Source organism: Oreochromis niloticus, linkage group LG9 (genome assembly GCF_001858045.2).
Source record: "Oreochromis niloticus isolate F11D_XX linkage group LG9, O_niloticus_UMD_NMBU, whole genome shotgun sequence".
Taxonomy (NCBI): Eukaryota; Metazoa; Chordata; class Actinopteri; order Cichliformes; family Cichlidae; genus Oreochromis; species Oreochromis niloticus.
Genome location: NC_031974.2, coordinates 32,875,038 through 32,896,393, shown reverse-complemented (window position 1 = coordinate 32,896,393; position 21,356 = coordinate 32,875,038). Strand labels below are relative to the sequence as shown.

Sequence of the window (21,356 nt, the reverse complement as noted above, 5' to 3'; positions counted from 1 at the left end):
GAGATGGAGGTGCAGGTGTGAATAAAAGTGAAGGCGACAAACTCGTGAGAGACGACCAGAAGTACCCATCACACCGACCTGAAAGATGGGGCTGTGGATGACAGCACACATGGTCTCTGCATACTGTCGTCTTTGGGTGTACGTGGAGCAGGCCTCTGGTGTAGCTGCTCCAGGCAGGGCGCAGTGCTCTGTTGTGAATTTCGCCGCAAAGGATGTCACGCTGTTCTCCACGTCTCCTTCTGGGGTGGTAAAGTCGTCACGCTGGTTCCAGGTCAGTGTTCCACACAGGCCACGCACCTTGTCATATATACCCATATCCAACATAGAAGGATTGATCCCATGTTATGGAATTGCTTGAATATTTTGTTTTATGGTAATTTTAGAGTTTAGTGCCTACCACCTGGCCCTAGCGCTCTGTTTTTTGAGCTTCCACATAATAAAAAGTGTCTGGCTCGGTGACAACCTTACAGTTGGGGCATTTCTATATAACACCCACTTAAATGATTTTATAACTTGAGGGTGACATCTGGCTCTGTACAGCTAATTTGCTAATCTGCAGTAGCTAACTTGAGTCACTAAACTGGACCTCTGAACCATGAAACCTGTTACAATTAGACAGTATAATGAAAGCACTAGGAGTAGTTTCAAGATCACCTTGTTTCCAAAGCCAGGCTGCAGGGTAATGAAGGCCAGTGGTCCATCTAGGTACCACAGAATCTGAGCTCCAAACGTCTGGATGAGCAGAAATGAGGAGGAGGGCCTAAGCACAGCTAGATCCCCTGTTACCAAGGGCACCGCTTCCCTCTGGCCATTCAGTGTCACTGTACCTGAAGGTAACAATATCAGCTGTAACCAATCAGAATGCATCCAGCACATTCGATCTAAAAGTCCAAGATGCTCTATGGTGTCTACTATAAAAACCTGTTTGTGTTTTGATTGCACAAAAATGCTCCACTATGATGCAAGCTGCAGCCTGCAAGGTTGTAAAAAAAAAGTTCTTGCAAAAGTACCAAAAACCGCAAGCTCGCACCTTTGCCCCATGTAGTTTGCAACAACTACATGAAAATATGTTGTTATTTTTTGTAAATAACTGACTTATTTATATTAGTCACTTTTTAAAAAATTTAATTCAGTTCAGTTAAATTCAGTTTGTTTATATAAAACCAAATCACAACAACAGCTGCCTCAAGGTAGAAAATAACTGTAAAATTAAAAATAATAAATTATTTTAGTTCCATTAAAAATAATAATTTGTAGCATTTTTTTTAAACAGCTGCCTGACAAATGATATGGCTGCTGTGTCTTGTTAGTAAAATTCTAGTTTTCTATTTGTATTTTAATGAGGACCAAATTGCAGTTGCCAGCCGAGCTCGCTAAAGGCTGAAATCATTTCACCATCTTAGCCCAGCGTGGTTGCTTTTGGGTCTAAGACACTAACAGCCTAGTTGCTAAAATTGCGGGCCTGCCTGATCACAGGGAGCTCAAAGGCAAAGGTGTAACTTGTTGATGGTCACATCCATGTTTTTGTACACAGTCGATGGTCTAAAGCAGCATGATTTGCTGGGTAAAGCTGTGTTTTGAGCCTAAAGAGAACAGTAAGAGAAACAAACTACTACAAGCATCTAGATTTGATTTCCTGTGAAATCAAGCAAACCTTTGTACTGTACAGTTAACTCACCGGTGTCCGTGATGGTGACTGTGGTCCGGAGAGCTGTCACTGACATCTCCTTTAGACACCCCCCTCCTCCTTCCCCTCCCCCTGCCGTACATTCTCCACAGCGCACACTCACAACTACCTTCCTGTCAACAAAGTCCTGAAAACACGCAGAGAATAACAACAAAGTAACAATACACAAATCTGCCTCATCGTGTATGCAAATGTGTTTGATTGCATTTCTCTACACACGTCTCACCTCCACTGCAATGAAGGAGCAGTCGCTTCTTTGCAGTGAGTACCTCTTTTTGTCAAAAGTGGTCACCTGTAAACCGCCCATCAGGGCGCACTCGGCTGCACACTTCTCCCCAGTACACTGCCACTGACCCGAGCTACACACACTGTCAAGGTAAAGGCAAAAAAGTTGAACATAAATGGGCAAAATGGGTAATAGATGAAGAGTTGACAGGAAAAGACTCCCTCCTCACCAGGTGTTGCATCTCTGCTGTATTTTGTCCCCTGACTGGTATGTGTGTCTGCGGTGAAAGCAAGGACAATCGTCTCTTTTCAGACACCTTCCCTGGTGAAAATAGAGGCCTGGAGGGCACTCGCATCCTCCAACACACTCGTCCCTGCACTGGCCCATGGCTGCAGCATGCCCAGGGGGCTGTGGAGAAGTACAAGTGGGAGGACAGGAGGATATGCAGTCTGAAAACACCTGACCTCTGGGACAGACACGGCCTGTAAGGACAGATAAAAAAGAGAGAAAGCAGCATTAAAGAAGAGAGGTTCCCTAACCCTAACCTGGCCAGAGATATTCAACTCAATTCAATGTAATTTTTACAGCAGTGACAGTGGGAAGGAAAAACTCCCTTTTAACAGGAAGAAACCTCCAGCAGACCCAGGCTCAGGGAGGGGCGGGGCCATCTGCTGTGATTGGTTGGGCTGAGAGAAGATATGGTTGCTTACAGTTTATAATAATGTGCTGTGAGTCAGCACTGCTTTGAAACTCAGAGAGAGTCCTACGTATAGATACTGTTACTGATTTCAAAATAAAGTTAGCACCTACACCTAAATTAAAATCCAGGTTTCTGTGTCAAAGCAATGCATCCATAGCATTTTGTGGATGTTTCTCGCTAACCAAGCAGATAGCGTTAGCTGAATAGTCAGGAAGTATGGACGCCAATTATATACCATGACACTACATTACCATACCGGCCTCTAACTGCAATATAGTGACAAGAGGCTCCTTACAACCAAGAATGCTGAAACACAGGCTTCAAATTGTGAGTCAAACCAATGAGTGACATCATGTTGGCTACATTCCCTTTTTTATATCTATGATGTCAGCAAACTTTAGCTAAATGTTGTGTAAGCAATTTTATTGAATTGATCCACTGACTGAACACCGAGACAGTTACAGGTCCCCGCTTTTATTAGATGTAACGCAAGATCACTCTGAGGGCAGAAGGCAGGGGAGGATAGAGGAGTCGTGTGACATTTCCTTACCACACAGGGTGGGTGTCCTCCACATTAAGATGATGTGTTGTTGGGCACACTCTCGGGCGTAGCTAGCCAGGGTGTCACACACTGCCCCTTCCCTCTCTTTGGCTGGCAGGCTGCAAAACAGGTAAAGACAGGTGTCTATGTAGGCTGCTGGGTCCAGCTGAAAGACACAGAAACACAAAGCGATCTTACAGGAAACCATGTGTGACAAAAACATTGTTCAATATGGTTGTGCTATTATTGTGACATTATGCTGTTTGTTTATTGTAAACTGCTATCAGTTTAAATTTAATGTTAGAAGTCATAAAAGTCAGCATTGTTATCATCTTGTTAAATGTGATTGTCATTATTATAATAAATGCACCTTCAAGTAAAGACAGAGGGAAACAGACAATTCAAGTCTTTTTTACCACAAGTTAATTACACTGTATCTATAACAAGTGACTGGTCTTTAATACAGTTCCTGTGCTGTGAGTACAGCCCTTCCCTTTCTTGGAACTCTAACAGTGAACTTGGTCAGTTATTTACCTCGAGTAGCTTTTTACAGCCTGGCGTTCGGAGAAATGTACATTTACACAACATTTACAATTGTGGTCAAAAGTTGACATAAACTCATCAAGGACATGAATGTCACGGTAACTCTGAGTTTTTAATGGTTACTTTAAACTGTTCTGGTGCATCTTTAATGACTGTATAAGACAAATATTGGAAGCATAAGTTTTTCTCTAACACACACGAGTTATTGTGCTTTGATGGGCTCAAATATACACCCCTGCTAATATTTGATTAAATGTTCCTTAGCACTTTGCACCTTACCACACACTTTGGACAGCCATCAACAAGCCTAGCTGAATAATTGACCATTCTTTTTGGCAGAACTAGTAAAATTCATTTAAATTGATTGGTTTCCAGGCACATACTTGGCTTTTAAGCATAGTCCACAAATTTTCAGTAGGGCTGAGTTTATGCTTTGGGAAGGCCGTTGTAGATTACCATGAAATAATGTTAGACTTTTTTTATTCATTCCAAAAACGGGATTTGAAGTAATAATAATGGATTGCATTTATATAGCGCTTTTCAAGGCTCCCAAAGCACTTTACAGTTCCACTATTTATTCACTCTCACATTCACACACTGGTGGAGGCAAGCTACAGTTGTAGTCACAGCTGCCCTGGGGCAGACTGACAGAAGCGAGGCTGCCATATCGCACCATCGGCCCCTCTGGCCATCACCAGCAGGCGGTACGTGAAGTGTCTTGCCCAAGGACACAACGACCGAGACTGTCCGAGCCGGGGCTCGAACCGACAACCTTCCCGTTACAAGATGAACTGCCAACTCTTGATCGTGGCTCAAGAGTTGGCGGTTCGTCTTGTAACCGGAAGGTTGCCGGTCGTGGCTCAAGAGTTGGCAGTGTGTTTAGATCAGTGGTGTCCAAACCCAGGCTTTGAGGGCCGGTGTCCTGCAGGTTTTAGATGTGTCCTTGATCCATCACAGCTGATTTAAATGGCTAAATGACCTCCTCAACATGTCCTGAATTTCTCCAGAGGCCTGGTAATGAACTAATCATTTGATTCAGGTGTGTAGACCCAGGGTGAGATCTAGAACCTGCAGGACACCGGCCCTCGAGGCCTGGATTTGGCCAAGCCTGGTTTAGATTATTGTCCTGTTTGTCCCCGTTGTGTCCATATTTCAACCATCTGTTGATTTGAGGTGATGCTGTGAGATAGTCCACCTTCTTAATTGTTCCATCCACTTTGTGGCAGCCAAACCGCCCTAGAGCATGGTACTACCTCCACCATGCCTGGCAGTTAATGCAGTGTTCTTAGATTTGAAAGCTTCACTTTTATTCCTCCAAGTGTACCTCTCGTCATAGACACAAAAGGATCTATCTTTGTCTCGTCTGACCATAAAGGTTTTCTCCAGAAGCTAACTGGCTGTGCAAATAGAAAGCTGCAAGCTTGAAGGTTTTGAATTTAGAGTTGCAATCCTCTCAGTCTGTGACAGTAACACATTGTGTTTCCAGTTCATGGCAGGCTTGGTCCTCACTGGTTCCTGTGACATTCTTGACCATCCTAACCTAATATCTATCCAAAGAGAAACTACCAGTTGTAGTTAAACATGATCAACAACGAGAAGTTAATAAGCTTTGGTCTTATCAAGTTCAAAACCTTTAGCACTGCTTATTAAAAGACTTCAGTGAATGTATGCATAAATTCAAACTTGCATGTATAATTTTCAGAAAATACAAAATAAATTTAAACTGTTGCATCCAATATTTGCTTCATAAGGTCATTAAAGGTGTGGGGTGTGTAATCATCTCAACCTGGAAAAATTCCACATCAAAAAAATCATTAAAAGCCCAAAATTCATCCCATGATGGTTTTATGCAAATCTCTGACCTCTAACAGCACCTGAAGATCACCCTGCAGCACTGAAGCTAAAAGTCCTGTGAAAAAAAAGGATATTCATGTGACTGAAAAGCATCAGAGGTCTCTGACCTGAGGATGGCAATGAGTGAAGGGGTTTTCCCAGAGTCGGCGGCACACTGACTCTGCCTCCTGACGCAGCGCAGTGTCTCCTGTCACGTCACAGCTGTGACCGAGCTCAGCTGCATCACTGCAGCCCTGAGGGAAGCATGGGACGCTGCATTTCAGAAAAGACTGCCAATATGGACTGTCTCATAAAGCAAAATAATAATGACAAAAAAAGCTTAAATGTTGCAGTTAAAGTAAAATGAATTCACTGCAGAGTACTTTGTTGTGTTGGTCTGGAACTTTCCATGAGTTGCCAAAGCTGGCAGCAAACTGGGACACAGATCCACCCATTGTGGTGAAATCATCTACCGTGGACAAACACATAAAGGTTAATAATGTAATGCAGCAGCCTGTGATGGTTCAAATTTGAAAGCACACATAGCACACAAAGTTACATCAAGAAAGAACGAGCCAGATACGTAGAAAAAAAGGAAACCCTTCTTTGATTGCAAGTGTGTCTGTAGTGTACTTCTCTCACCGTCAGCGTTGTTGTTGTAGATTCCACATAACCCCCTGGTGGCTGCCATGTGCTCAGCGGTCACTGTCAGGTATACTGTGTTCACCAAATCAAACTTTACTCGGACCCCCAGGCCACTCTCCACAAACACAAAGTCTCCCAGCCAATGCACACTTACTCCTGCAAGCAATTAATACAAATCACAATTTTAGATACAAGCTAGTGCACAAAAATGTGGGTCTTTTAATGTCATTTTGTCTAAGGATGGAAATAAAAGGACATTTCTGCAGCACTGAAAGTGCCCAAAGCTGAGTAGCCTGTTGTTCTCAAATGGGAGAAGCTTGGAACGAGCAGTCAGTCACAGAAATTAGAGACAAATGGCTTTGGTGTGAAAGGTGACTACGGTGGGGGAAATAGTTATTTGACCCCCTGCTAAATTAATAAGTTTGCTCTCTTATAAAGACAAAAATACTCTCTCATTTTTATAGTACTTTGATTTTAATGATAAGAAATAGAATAGACAAAAAAACCCCTCATAAAACATGTTATTGTGTCAAATAGGTTTTTGATCCCCAAGCAAAACATAACTTAGTACTTGGTGGAGTAACCTTACTACATTTCTTGTAGTTGGTCACCTCCCACCTCAGGGGGGATTTTTGCCCCTCCTCTTAAAGCAACTCTCTAAATCCTTTAGATTTCTTGGCTGTTGCTTAGTAACTCAAAGCTTTGTAGGACTGAAGTCTGGAGACTGGCGAGACCTCTCCATGACCTTAATCGGCTGCTTCTTTAGCCATTGATTGGTTGGTGGTATTTTTTGCATCATTGTCGTGCTGGAAGATCTCAGGGAAGGAGGTTTCATTCACGATTTTATGGAAGATTCTCCTGTCAGTGAAACCCTCAGTGTGCCGAAGTCTTCCTGTACCCTTAGCAGAAAAACATCCCCAAAGCGTAATGTTTCCACCTCCTTGCTTCACTGTGGGATGGTGTTCTTTGGGTCATATGGGTTTTATGGTCATTTGGGTTTTATGTGACTACAGCACTTACTCCCAAGTCTTCTCTGAGTTTTTGCATCTTCACTGTGAAACTTAAGATGGGCTTCTACATGTGCCGTCCTGAGCAGGGGGGACCTTGAAGGTGTTGCAAGACTTCAGTCCGTTCCAGCCTAGTGTCCCAACTGCCTTCAGATCATTAATAAGCTTCTTCGTTGCATCACTTTTCTCATCATCATCCTCACCCAATGAGGCAAGATCTAGCATGCAACTCCAAACTGTGGACAATTAATGATCATTTTATATTTCTTAGAATTCCACATAATTGTACCAACAGCTGTCATCAAGCTTCTCGGTGATGGTCTTGTAGCTCAGTCCAGTCTTGTATAGATCTGTAGTCTATAGATCTCTATAGTACCTGCTTTGACAGCTCTTTGACCAGCTCAACCAAGGATTGAGCAGAACCTCACTAATACAATTCCCACAGTCAAACACAATGGCTGCAGCATCATGCTGTTGGTTTGTCTTTCTGCCACAGGCACTGGGAGACTTCTGGGGAGGAATCTTTATACAGAAAACTAAATCAACTGCACTAAATCTACTTGTGCTTGAACAATTTTACCAAGAAAAACTGTGGAAACTCCCGAACGCTTGTAGGACCATGCTCAAAAATACTGTCAAGTTGTAATTGCTGCTAATGGCGACCAGTAAGTGAGGGTGTGAATATTTTTCAAAAGGTGTAGAGGGCATTTTTGTCTTTTTTAGCCAAGTGTCATATTATCTTATGTTTATAATATCAGACAGGAAAGGAAACAGCTTAGAGTTATATCTGAGAATATTTTTACCATTTTGAAAAAGTGGCTCTCCGTTTGGAACGTGCAGATTGTTCAGGGTTAAATTCCTGTGATGTACTGTAACCAAGTCAAGACCCAGCATCATCCTTAGTGCCTGAAAGCAAAGAGCCACAGACAGACATGAAGAGCATGAATGCACAGAAGAGGTTTGAAAGGTTCACATTTAATCACTGTGTGGAAACCTCTAATTTCCTCTAACTGCTGCTCCCATGTTGGTGCCTTTTTGAGCATTTGATTGAATTGTGTTGCAGTAAAGTCGCTGCTGTGTGATCCAAACCATCTCAGATGTTTGGGCTTGCTGAGTGTGGAACATAATACCTTACTGCAGTCTTCTCTCCCATCACAAACTGTACTGATGTAGACAGCCCAGGTGCCATCAGTAGATGAGGCCAGCAGGTAAGTACAGCTGCCCTGGAAGTGGAAGTGCTTCCTGTCAAAGGTACGGTAGTGGACTCCACCCCAGGACATGCAGGTGGCTGAGCTCTGAGGAACCCTGGCACTACCCGGCAGACCAAAGCGCCTCAGAGGAGAGGTTTGGGAATCTGAAGAGAAGAAAAAGAATATCTGGAATCACCGGCAGCTGCAACATTACTGACAAAATGTCAAGGAGAAGGATTTTGAAGAATAAATAAATAAACTGCACTGAACTTAGATCAGATCCATGTATGTGCATGGTTTCTAACCTGGAAGCAAAGTGTAAGTGCAAGACAAACAGGTCTGGTCTGAAGCATTCCTCCAGCTCAGTCCCCACAGAGTGCTGCAACACTGCTCCATGGGCATAAGTGAGGAATTATGAACTCCAGGGAATTCCACACAGTTCCACGTAGAGTAGCACTGACCACGCACACCCACAGCTAGGAGTCAGGATGGGTTTGACAATTATAGAACAAGGAAATGGGAAGAAAATGTAACTGCAGTGGAAAATCATGGTATGGTCACTTGTTTAGTGAATTTCAAATTCAAAATTATTTGAAGCAGTGATTTTGTAATCCTTTAAAAATGATATATACCAGTGTGAACCTGAAGAAACATGACAGCACTATTTTTTTAAGACAACTAAAAATATCAAAATAAGTTTTATAAAATGTACAAAATTCAATGAAAATAGCTTTTTGGTTTCTCGTCCTCACCCTCAGAGCAGCGTGGGCCACCCCAGCCCTCACAACAAGCTCTCTCTGTCTTGTTCACCATCTGGCTCTGGATCTCCGGCGCTCTGAGGTGAACAGAAACATCAGGAAACTGGTCATGTGTGCATTCTTTTAGCTGTCACACTAGCTGCTGTCATCTAATCTATGTTTGACTAAATTAAATGGATTTAATTTACTCGTATTTTGCAAGCACTACCAAAGGTATCAATCTTCACTTCACATGAGAATATCTAAAACAGTGCCCATAAAACCCCGTTTAGTAACAAACTGACAGTTACTAAACGAATCACTTACTTGTACATGAAACAGGATGCCTCGGAGCCCTGCTGTTTGTAGTACAGAGCTATACCATCATCGCCCCCGTGTTTGACTCGCATCCTGTCCACATCCAGCCTCCATCCTTGGGTGTTGTACTGATACACCTCTGAACACCTCACCTCTAGCTGCAGGCGTGGGGACAGGACTTGTTCCACTCTTTCTTGTGTCCTGTGTTCACACCAGTGTCTGGGACATGATATATTTAACTTAACCTCTTAACATGCACCAGGTCATTGTAACAGTGTACCGATGTAACAGTAACAGATGGAGAAACATGACATACATACAGAAACATAACACGTTCATAAATGACACAAGGAGAAATACTGCTGTATAACTGATGAATTAAGTACTTGCTAATATCTTACTAGTGTTTAATAGTGTAACATTATTATAAAATAGTACTGAATTTTCTATTATGAGCATACTAGAAATTTCTCTTTGAACTCACTAAACATAAAGAGTAAAAAAAAAGTTACGCCAACATGAAATCTCCAGACTTAATTTTGAATGTAACATCTTATAGTTAGTATGTAACTTATAGTATGTAGCTTTATAAAACATTACGATCTACAGGCACATATTTCAGCACATCGACGCCTATTTTAAAATGTATACTGCTATGAAAAAGGCGTCTGTGCCCTCCAAACTCTGCACTGTACTGAAAAGTTCAACAAACTCATTGAATGCAAAAAATTTTTAGATTAGTAAGAAGCGGAGATGATTTAACTTCTCTGCCTTTTTTAATTTCTCCTTGTACAATAAACTTTTTAAATTATATAATGAAATAATAAGTCTGTACTGGAAGGTTATTTGATAAAAGCCAGAGAAATTTAAACAATAATAATAACATTTTTGTACATCAAAATTATTTATTCTGTGGGAAATTAAAGCATAAAACTAAAATATGAAAACCATATTTTTGAGTTAGTCAACTAAGTAAATTAATAATAATAACAGTAGTAGTAACAGAAGTATTAATATTTTTATTATTGTTACTTATTTTTAACATGGTCTCAGTCAGTGTAACAGGTGTTCATACAGATGAATCCTGCTCATAATTCGTCTCTACACAGCAAAATATGCTTAATGCTGGGCTGACCATACTCACCCCATCCCCATTACTGTCTGCAGACCAAGTAGACTCAGCAGTAGTTTCTCCATAATTCGCTCCTTTGTGTTTGTTTTAAATTCCTGTAAAAAGATGGGTATTTTTCACATTGCTACAATTTAATTCCAGATGTGAAATTTTGATTTTAAATCTGCACAAAAAACTTTATTGGACGCTCAAACAAAGGCAAATATTGACCCTCATGGAGGTTGTTGACCAATCAGAAGATTCACTATAATACAGGTTTATTATCCTGTCATCCTACGGTTTACATACAGTGCACTTACCTCCACAATCCTTTTTTAATTGGACTCCTTGTTCTGGGATTTTCTTTCTTTCTTTCTGTGCCACTTATTTTCTTTTTTTGCTCTTTCCAAAACATACAGTCCTCACAGGAGTGATACTTTGCTTATGGAGGTAGTAATGCCCCAGATGTAGTGTTTTAAATGTGGGGGGTGACCAAATGGATGTACAGTAGCATTTGTGCCTGCTGCCATTGGATACAAGGGACAAGGTCACAGCTGGGATGAGAGGCATTGGTCACTGGACGTGTGAAGGAAACATCCTCTCACCTCGCCCAGTCAAACATCGAGGACACTGGAGGTGATCTGATAGCAGGGGCGGTGAAGCCTCGGACACAGAATAAAGAGATGTTTGTCAGAGCCTAATCTTGTAAAGAGAGGCATTTCTGGAAGGATGATTGGGGGAATTTGTTCAATGAAGCATGTCAACAGACATGGGAACTGAAAGTTTTTAGAATTACTGCAATCCCGAGGCTAACCTTTTGACCCTAAGCCAAGAGGCTCAAACACAGCTGTCACCACAGCTGGGCTCCGAGGAAAGAGAAGATGGCATACATAAAACAGTGTGTCAAATCGACTTCTTTACACTGGAAATACAGTGTGCTTTGACAGTGTGGATTCAAAAAAGTGGATTCATACATGTTATTATCATCATCATCTACGGGAAGAGCTGAGAGAGAGACACGGGGGGGGGAGGGAATTAGTCTGAACCTGTAAACCTTTGGTATCCCGGGTTTGGCACCATAACAGGATTTGCAAAGCTCTTAAAAAAAAAATTATTATTCCACTGTACTGAAAACCATCTGGGATAGATTTCAGGATGAACAAAGGCAGATATAGATCATTGTAGGACAAATGGTGCACTTACTTTCTTTACAAAAAGGTATAGAACTGATTAGTTACAGCTGAGTAAATTATTATAAAAGCTATTTTTTTCCTGTTGTGTTCTTCTGTGTATCAACTTTGTTTGCTTCAGAGACAATCAGGTGTTGTTCAAATGTAGAAAAAACCCCCAAAAACAACAGATGTGATTTCTCATGACTGTAACTACAAACCTACAGCTCAGGTCCTGCTGCAAAACATGCACAGTGATACTGATGACACCAACAAAGGCACTGCTCACTGTTCAGTTAGTGTTCAAAAATCAATCATGCATTCAGCATTATGTTTGCAGTAAATGTATATGTCTGTATGGAAAACGTACTTATATAAAAGAGGAGCTAATATTCAACAATCATCCAAGGATTGTAGCTGATCCCTCATTTTGTTGGGAAACTATCTTAATGTCATTTGTCTTTATTTTCCAAGCATTTTAGTCAAACCTGATAAAAGTGATGTGACTAAACTGTTGGACAACGTTCAGTATGTAGATATATTTGTGTAAGAAATTCCAAATAAAATAAAACATGCTGCTGCAAAGGAAACGGCTGATAACATATTTTTCATTTTAGCAAAGGGCGATTCAACTTTTTTTTACCTTTCACTTTAGCTCGAGGGTCGGTCACTTCAGAGAAAGTTAAAGGACAAAGTCCACCTTGTCTCAATAAATAAATGCAAGTTGTGAACCATCAGTCACAACCATTGTCTGCAATGTTATTCGAAAGAGGGGAAGGCAGGCCAAACGACACCACTAAGTGTACACATTTCCCCTGTGCGAAGCAACAATAATGAACATTAATCCCATAGCAAATTTGGGATTTTCCAATTTTCAAAGCTGTCCTCCCTGTGCTGATGTCACTTAGCTGCCAGATAAATGAAGAATGTGAAGGAGTGAAATATTCGATATGAAGGCACTGTTAAATTCAGTTTCATCATAAGAAAGTTTTAATCTTCCGAAAACACTGGAATATGTTTTGTATCCCTGTCATACTAACTATTAATTTAGTGGTGATGAAGTGGCTCTCCTTCACCAAACCATGTGTTGTATATTTAAGCAGGATTTCACAAACCCTTCAAATTCCTTCATATCAAGTGAGGACATGTTTACAGGCCTCTCGCAACAGATTAGCATCCAGCTGCAGTTAATTCAGAACTCTGCCACAAGAGTGCTCGTGAAGTTAGAGACACTCGCTCTGTATTGTATGTCTTTTCAGTCTCTTCACCTTCAGGTTTTCTTTACGTGTCTTTTGTGTGTCGTCCTAATGCAAAGCACCATGAATTGCCTTGTTATTGCAAGGTGCTTACCTTGCCTTTGAAGGATCAATTATTTAAAGACATCACATTTACAACCTACTGTCAGCCAATCAGCCTCTTTCACTGCAAAATCAGAGGTTAAAGATTAGTAACGGTGCACTGACTCGATCATTTGCTGAAGCAGAGGGACTGGACTGTACAGCCTCGCCTTACAGAGCATCAGGAGCAGGACTACAGGTAATGTCACTGATTTATTTCTTTGTCCCTGATATGAGGCTGCAAATGGTTTCCAAGGAAGCACGAAACTACTCCACGCATCACTTGTCGCACTGTTACATAAACTCCATTATGCAAGCACAAGCACGAGTGACTTAATGGGAATTTTGATATTTAAATAAGCACTGATTTGTCAGCGCCCTTTGAAAGAGCACTCAATGCTGCTGTTTCTGTTTTGTGTGCAGCATAAACTAGGCAGGGCGGACGGAGGGAGGGACAGCACTCGGTGTGTTGCAACTGGGGCTGATACAGTTTGCGTGAATGAGGGAGAACTGCGTTATCCAGCTGTGAAGAGAAGAAGAGGAATCAAGGTGAGAAAGGCTTTTCTTTTGCATTCTGTTGGGGAGTATGGTACTCTGCTTTGTCTTTCTGCTCATTGCAAATATACACAAGAGCTATAAAAGAAAAGTTCTTAGAGTGTGGATAAGGAGAAATGAAGCTGCTACTGCATACATGATTTGCTGTAAGACCTGTAAAATCTCTAATGGAGCCTCACCATCTTGCCCTTACAGCCATGAAGTCTCTCTGCCTGCTGCAGCTCGTGTGCTTGGCTGGTTGCATTGCTTCCAGATCCAGAGAATGGGCTCATCATGGTGCGCCCATATTTGCTGACCTCACAGTGCACGAGATGAAAGCTGTGCGGGCCTACCTGCACGGTATTCCAGAGATGGGGCTTACTAACGCTCGTAGCAGGGCTCTGAATAAGAACAGTATCCTACTGATGGAACTCCATTTACCCAAGAAGCATGAGGCCCTAAGAGCTCTGGACCGTGGGCACGCCAAACCCCCACGCCAAGCTCGGGTCATTATCCAGTTTGGAAACCAGGCCGAGCCCAATATTACCGAGTATATTGTCAGTCCTCTGCCGTCCCCAACATCTCACCAAGTCAAGACTTTCAAAGGGGCAAAGCCTGTAACGTTTGAGTCCAGACCTATTACTGTGGTAGAGTATGACCATATCAATGACATCCTCAACAAGATCACAACTAAAGCTCACAAACTCCTATTTGAGACCACGGGAGGGTTTTCTTATACCAACTGCTCTAACCGTTGCCTGACGTTCTCAGACATAGCCCCTCGCGGGCTGGATCCAGGGGAGAGGAGAACCTGGATCATGTTGCAGAAGTTTGTGGAAGGTTATTTCATCCACCCAATTGGATTTGAGGTACTGATCAACCACCAGGACCTGGATCCGGAAAAGTGGACTGTTGAAAAGGTTTGGTACAACAGCGTGTATTTTGACAGCGTCGAGGAACTGGTAGAAAAGTATGAATCAGGAGAAGTGGAAAAGCTGAAACTACCTGATCACAGCGATGACGACTTTTACTCTACCTACATACCTCGCGGTCAGATCAACACTCCCACGGATATCCATGGGCCAAAGCTCGTTGAGCCTCAGGGGCATCGCTATCACATCGATCGCAACTTTGTTGAATATGCGGGATGGTCTTTTGCATATCGAGTCCGCTCATCTGCTGGGCTGCAAGTCTTTGATCTCCGTTTCAACGGAGAAAGAATCGCCTATGAGATCAGCCTCCAAGAAGCTATAGCCTTCTATGCTGGTGATACTCCTGCAGCCATGCAAACAAAGTACATCGATGCAGGTTGGGCAATGGGCACCTCGACTTTTGAGCTGGCACCAGGAATTGACTGTCCAGAAATTGCCACTTTTATTGACCTTTACCACTACTTTGATACAGACAAACCTGTGCGCCATAAGAACGCTCTCTGTATTTTTGAGATGACAATGGCTATGCCTCTAAGGAGGCATTTTAATTCCGACTTTCAGGGGGGCTATAATTTCTTTGGAGGGCTGGAAAACACTGTGCTCGTGCTGCGGACAACCTCAACAGTTTACAACTATGATTATATCTGGGACTTCCTCTTCTACCCGAATGGGGTGGTGGAAGTGAAGGTCAGTGCTACTGGATACATCCACGCCACTTTCTTTACACCTAACGGCCTTCACTATGGTTCAAAGGTGTACAACTACGTGCTGGGTAACCTGCACACACACCTCATCCATTATAAAGTGGACCTGGATATTGATGGTGAGTATTATGGCGAAGTCACATGATTTTTTCTGTCCAACCTGCAACTGTGTGTCCTGCAAAAATAGACAAAACATTTTTTTTTAAATGTAGGAGAGACAAGCTTGCATCATACTTTTTTCCCAGTAAACTGCAGCTGTGCACTTTCCCTAATTTAAGCATGAACACATTCTCTTTTTGCTTGCAAACCCCTATAGAAACTATTCAAATACAGAAATGAAAATAAATGCTGAGAATTAAGAGAACAAGTCACTTTGTGCAGTTGTTTGGCTTCATTGTTCTAACACACACAGCACAATGTGGTCTCAGTTTACTGATAATGGCAAAAAGGCACCTCTCTCTGAGCTATGACTAAGCCAGATAAATAGGCTTTGTGGACTTTACCCAGTTGAAAAGGAAACAACTGTGTGCACTATCATTTGATCTTGGCTGCGCGACACGTTGAAGTGAATAACTAACAACATCTTATATTGATGTGGACAACTCTAATACAACTAGAGATTTCTCATGCAAAATCAATATTTTTGTAGAGGCATCACCAGACCAGACTCTCCTGACAGCTCTTTCCTCTCTCTCCACCACAGGTCGAGAAAACAGCTTTGAGACCCTGGATCTCAAATTTGTGAACTTCACAAATCCATGGAGCCCAAAGCATTTCATCGTCCAGTCCAAGCTCCACAGGACAGAACACAGGACCGAGCGATCGGCCGCCTTCCGCTTTGGTAAAAAGTTTCCCCGCTATGTGCACTTCTACAACCCCAATAAGAAGAATAAATGGGGCCACCAGAAGGGCTACCGGATTCAGTTTAACTCACATGCACACAGTGTCCTCCCGAGAGGCTGGAGAGAGGAGATTGGCATCAGCTGGTCCAGGTAAAATGTTGTTTCCTTGATGAGGTATAATCAGTTATTAGCCTACCATTCATGGCAGCCATTTTTATACATAAAAACAACAAAAGAAGGCAAATGTGCTGATACAGGTTAATTCATCACAGTGTATGAATGAGGCCAGCTGTGGTACTTTCCCGCTTGGTCTTTATGTTGATAATGAGAAAAATACTCATTATTTCCTGCTGGTGGAAATGCTCTGAATGTAGCCACTGTGCATCTTCGTGCTCAACTCACATATTCATCATTCATCTCTTCATCTAACTCGCTGTATGATACTCCCAAATCCACATCTGTGTACTCCTTTAACATGCAAATGTCGCAGACATTACTACAAGTTCATACAAGTAGGTGCAAATCTCACAGCACAAAGGCGGCACTTTGTCTCTATGTTTTCTTCACCTGTCATCTGTCAGAATGACAGACAAATGTTTCCTGGTGAAATGTTTCCGCCTAGATATCCTCTGGCTGTGACACGTCATAAGGATGGTGAAGCTACCAGCAGCAGCATATACACCCAGAATGACCCATGGGAACCTGCTGTGTCCTTTGAGGACTACATCCGCAACAACGAGGACATAGTCAATCAGGTGCAGTAGCAAACCTCGATCCAACTGTGCTAACCTCAACATGAAGTTACACTGAGAGCTTTCTCGTCGAAAATAAACCTGAAATATATTCCACAGAAAAAGCCAACACTAATAATGTTGTTTAAATCGACTTTTTTAGGACAAACACATCTCGGTGCTCGCTAACAGGCTCAGCAAGCTCCAGTAGCTTAACCGATACAGTCACCTATCTCAAATGCAATTCACATCCTGTTTTTACTGGTTTCAGAGAGTAACTATGTAATGAGTCACAATACACTGATGGACAGCATCCTTCTAAGAGTTTATGTTGTTAGTTTAACTTTGCTCTTTTCAAAAGAATCATTCATCATCACGGTAACTCAAGAATGATGCATTTTCTTTCGTTTGGCCTTTAAGTAGGTAAAAAAAACAGCTAATCTGAGCACTATAGTAAAAATTCCACGGTCGTGTTTACTCTTCTGCATGCAGGACCTGGTAGCCTGGGTGACAGTGGGTTTCCTACATGTGCCTCACTCTGAGGACATCCCCAACACCGCAACTCCGGGAAATGCCGTGGGCTTCTTTCTCAGGCCTTTCAACTTCTTCAATGAAGACCCTTCCGTGGCGTCCAAGAGCACTGTCATTGTCCGGCCAGACCAAGACGGCAAGCCCAAGATCCAGAGATGGACACCTGAGGTCATAGGTCACTGTGTGACAGACAAGCCTTTCTTCTACAACGGCACTTATGCAGGAGTCTAAAAGTGGTTGACACATATCATCTTTACTAAATAAAACTGTAACAATTGCATAAATGTACATGTAGTCGCAGTAATTTGTTGCCAGATTATAAAAGTGGCACTTAAATTCTATTCTGTGTTTCATGCAGTCTTGTTTTTTACTGCTTCAAATGAAGATTGAATTAGCTAAATATTAAAGTATGTATAACACCAGCTCGACCCACTCATGTAATACGGCAGTGGTGTAGAAGCTGAGCCTCGAGAGCTCTGATAATCCTCCGATGCGTCACCATGGACGAGGTTTAGCAGCAGCGGGTATCCAGGATGCTGGATGCCCTGTATCCGCCCTGCTTGGGCTAAACTGCTGCCCCCTCAGCGTGCTCTGCTTGCCCCCATGTCGGGAATGTTTTTGCTGAAAGACAAAAGGCCCCAGAAAGCAAACAGCCTGATTCCAGATCGTTCCCGGCAAACAGTGTGGGATACCACCTAGCTGCGGCGTTGCTCTTGGGAACCTGGCTTTCCATGCAATGCACAAAGTATCAGCAGCACACGTAAATGCTCTGCCGTTGTGTTATGGCATTTAAGAAAGTGCTACTAAAAACTTGTTTAAATCATATTGTGTTTGATTTCATTTTGATTCAAACTGTTTACACTCAAGAGCAACCAATAAAAACAGGTGTTAAAACGTATCCATTGTCATGTTTGATATATAACAAAGTAACAAAATGAGTTTGTCTGAAGGGTAAACTGTGGTTTTACTTTGGGGAAAAAGTATCCAGACAACTGTCGTCAGGATTTTTGCATTTGAAAAGGAAAAAAAGGAGAAAACATTTAATGTGTGTGTGCTGATGTTTAACAGGGCACACGGTAAAGGAGGGACGAGTGTGAAAGCTGTGGACAGCATTAGAGAAGGGGACAGAGGAACAAGCATTCCTACAGCTATTCCCATAGCAATGACAGCTATAACAACTGCAGTACTGAACAAGAACAGTATGAAATTTGATTTCACACATTCCTCATGTAAAATTTATGCTTCCTTTGTTCCTTTTTCTTACTGAAAGGAGCTCAGTTATACAAGAACCATCTGTGCTAAAATCTCTATATGGAATACCACGTTACTGTAAGTAAAGGGTCAATCTGAATTTTAATACCTTGAAGGGAAGCCAACAAAAAATGAAACGGTGAGAAGAAATGTGACAGATATTTTGTTTCTTTATTACAACAATAAGTAAAGTATTAGTTGCTGAGAATAAAAACTCTCATTACTGTCATTTAACAAAGAGCCGGTGAGTTGAGATGCTGACCTGTTGCCACCTAGTGGTTTCTTGAATAGTTGTTCTGCTTCACTAGAATCATGACATCGGGGTTGGATCAAAATCCTGACCCAGATGAGGCATAAAGCCCAAACTTCTTATCTTATCTCTGATTTCTTACATTGCAGCAATTATCCTGTTTTTTTCCTCTCTCATAACATCATGATTCTCATTTTTTGGTCTCATCTGTCCAGAAAAACATTTGTTGACACAGCCCTGTGATCTTTGCCATCATCCATCAGTGGCCTTTGGTTGTTTACAGGACGTTGTGTGTTCCTGTGACCTTCCAGAAGATTAAATGTTGTGTTAATCTTTGTTGTTTGACCATGCATGCAGATTCCCTTTGGGACCCACTTGTGCTTTTGAGATTCCCTCAGTTCTTCATGGCTGTTATGTAAATTTGAGGTTTTGTGAGGTTCTAATTTGCTTTTGCAAAGGAGCCAGATGAGCAACAGCAGTCTCTGTGCCTTTTGACCAAGAAGAATAACAAGCACAGAATAAATTGTTCTGTTATCGACCTGCTGTGGTCACAGAATATAATCAGAACATTCAGTGGAAAAGATAACTTGTACAGGTGAGTATATCATGTGTTGAAAGATTATATGTTGACATGATGCTATGGATCAGATTCAGTCAGGACAGCGCAGCACAGGAATTACACTCCTTCCTGTTGATCACTCACTGATCACACAATTACATCACATTTGGCACAAAGAACAGATCTAAAAATCTAGATCGGTTTAATTTTGGTCCTTTCTGTGTTCCATGCAGAAAGCAGATGAGATCTGTAACTTGTCTTTCATCTTGGAGGGTTTGTACTCATCACATTTAGCTATTTAGCATTGAGCACTTAGTTAGTACATAATCTACGCAGATGAAGTCCATCACACAATCCTGTTCTGTTGCCTTAGAGTTGACCAGGGTGTTGACCAGGAAGTAGAGCAGGTCATCTACTCATAGGAATGTTGGTGGTTTGATCCCTGGCTGCTCCAGTCCGCATGCCGAAGTATCCTTAGGCAAGATACCGAACCACGATGCTATCATTTGAATGTGAATGTTACACACTCCACTCTCGACGAGAAGCTTGGGCTCGGGAGAGCCCTGATTGTCCTGCAGAGACATTTGCTGCCAGATACTCGATGGTCAGTTGCATCGTGTGCCTGGTGACACTCTCGATGGAGGACACTGAACGAGATCTACCGTTATGAACCAGGATACCAGAGTTCTGGCTGATCGGAGCTGGCTCTGACCTGGCTTATCGAAGAACAAAGAAAGCGGTTACAGCTTTCCAAAACCCCCACTAGGCTCGCCGACATGGTTGATGATGGGCAAGCTGTGAGTACTCAGACTGTGTTTATGGAACACCATATGGGAAGATCTTGCAGAAGCTCACGGCTTTGCAGTGGGAAATAGTTAGACATGGTGTCCGCATTAACCCAAACGATCATGTCCCTCACTCATGCGGCTCCGGAACAACAAATTCTTGTCCCTGATAACCGGACTATGTTTAGTCTCTCTGACCTGATCCTTCAAGGACACCTGCGTTGGCTGAAGGACTGCTGACTTTTGCTTAACCGGGTGAAAGGACACTCTCCCTAAAGTTGAACACAGGATACACACACACATGTACACATACACATGTACACTGACACAGATGCACACTCACTCCCTTCCCCATTCCAAATGCCTCCGATGCTTGGCCCCCATCCAATGCAGACGGCGGGTCAGCTGGACCTGTGCAGAGATGCCACGACTCGATGCTGCTGTCTACATTGGCTTACTCTAGCCCTACTCACCCACCCCTGTTGCTTGTCACGTGTTTTCATGGTGTCACGGTGTGAAGATTCATGTTTTCTGTTCTCATACTGATCCCCTATCAGGAGCTCAGTCTGAATAGAGTTTTCTTTTTTTCTCCTCTCCTGTTTTTCTATACGCTACCTGTTCTGACCTGTCTCCCCAATGTGATGTTTGTGTAATGTATGTATGGTTGGAAGAGGTCCAATTTCGCTGCAGGCAACTGCAAGTGACAAATAAAGGCTTCATCATCATCATCATCATCATCTTCAAAAGAACAGAAAAAAGCGCTTGTATGGATGGGTGTTGAATGGGTGAATGAGGCATACTATATAAAGTGCTTTAAGTGCTCCAATAGTAGAAAAACACTATAGAACCATTAACCATTTACTCCTCCCTTACCAATGAAGCAACAAGGCTGAGGTGTAATGTTCCTCCCTAACCTAATGTTCTGTGAAATAGAGCGTTGCACTTTCTGATTGACTGCTCTTACTGGCTAAGAGGTAAAGGTGATGTTCAGTCGCATCCTTCACCTCTCCATGAAATCGGGATAACACAGAAGAAACAACTAGATTTCTCCTCGTTCCCTCTCCACGTTTCTCAGTCTTTTCTCACAGTGTGAGAGGCAGTACAAAGAATACAGCTACAGTTACTTTGTTTGTTTGTGTGTGTGTGTTTCAGCGTTTGTAAAATTGCATAAAACTGCAAGTTGTTTGAAACCA

General features: G+C 42.3%; 2 protein-coding genes across 3 annotated transcripts in view; one reads left to right on the top strand and one right to left on the bottom strand.

Annotated features, from left to right (window-relative positions):
- The window catches only part of sspo (SCO-spondin), a 100,112-nt gene extending 88,579 nt beyond the window's left edge, over positions 1-11,533 (bottom strand). Inside the window, exons 1-16 of the mRNA XM_025910190.1 lie at positions 10,859-11,533; positions 10,572-10,654; positions 9,437-9,646; positions 9,125-9,207; positions 8,678-8,848; positions 8,313-8,536; positions 7,986-8,088; positions 6,173-6,331; positions 5,914-5,999; positions 5,659-5,784; positions 3,164-3,320; positions 2,143-2,395; positions 1,914-2,055; positions 1,679-1,814; positions 655-827; positions 79-297 (exon numbers count right to left, since the gene is read on the bottom strand). Coding sequence (XP_025765975.1) covers positions 79-297; positions 655-827; positions 1,679-1,814; positions 1,914-2,055; positions 2,143-2,395; positions 3,164-3,320; positions 5,659-5,784; positions 5,914-5,999; positions 6,173-6,331; positions 7,986-8,088; positions 8,313-8,536; positions 8,678-8,848; positions 9,125-9,207; positions 9,437-9,646; positions 10,572-10,624 — 2,295 coding nt within the window. The 5' untranslated portion in view covers positions 10,625-10,654; positions 10,859-11,533. The remainder of the gene's footprint in view (positions 1-78; positions 298-654; positions 828-1,678; positions 1,815-1,913; positions 2,056-2,142; positions 2,396-3,163; positions 3,321-5,658; positions 5,785-5,913; positions 6,000-6,172; positions 6,332-7,985; positions 8,089-8,312; positions 8,537-8,677; positions 8,849-9,124; positions 9,208-9,436; positions 9,647-10,571; positions 10,655-10,858) is intronic.
- Positions 253-18,216, top strand: aoc1 (amine oxidase copper containing 1). 2 transcript variants are annotated; one of them, XM_025910191.1, is made up of 6 exons: positions 253-271; positions 13,468-13,593; positions 13,795-15,333; positions 15,918-16,206; positions 16,679-16,811; positions 17,280-18,216. In XM_025910191.1, exons 3-6 carry the CDS (start codon positions 13,797-13,799, stop codon positions 17,547-17,549), a joined length of 2,229 nt encoding a protein of 742 aa, XP_025765976.1. In that variant the 5' UTR covers positions 253-271; positions 13,468-13,593; positions 13,795-13,796; the 3' UTR covers positions 17,550-18,216. The 2 variants fall into 2 exon arrangements, with proteins under 2 accessions (XP_025765976.1, XP_003455604.1); XM_003455556.4 differs by lacking the exon at positions 253-271 and adding an exon at positions 13,183-13,243.
- The last annotated feature ends 3,140 nt before the right edge of the window (positions 18,217-21,356 follow it).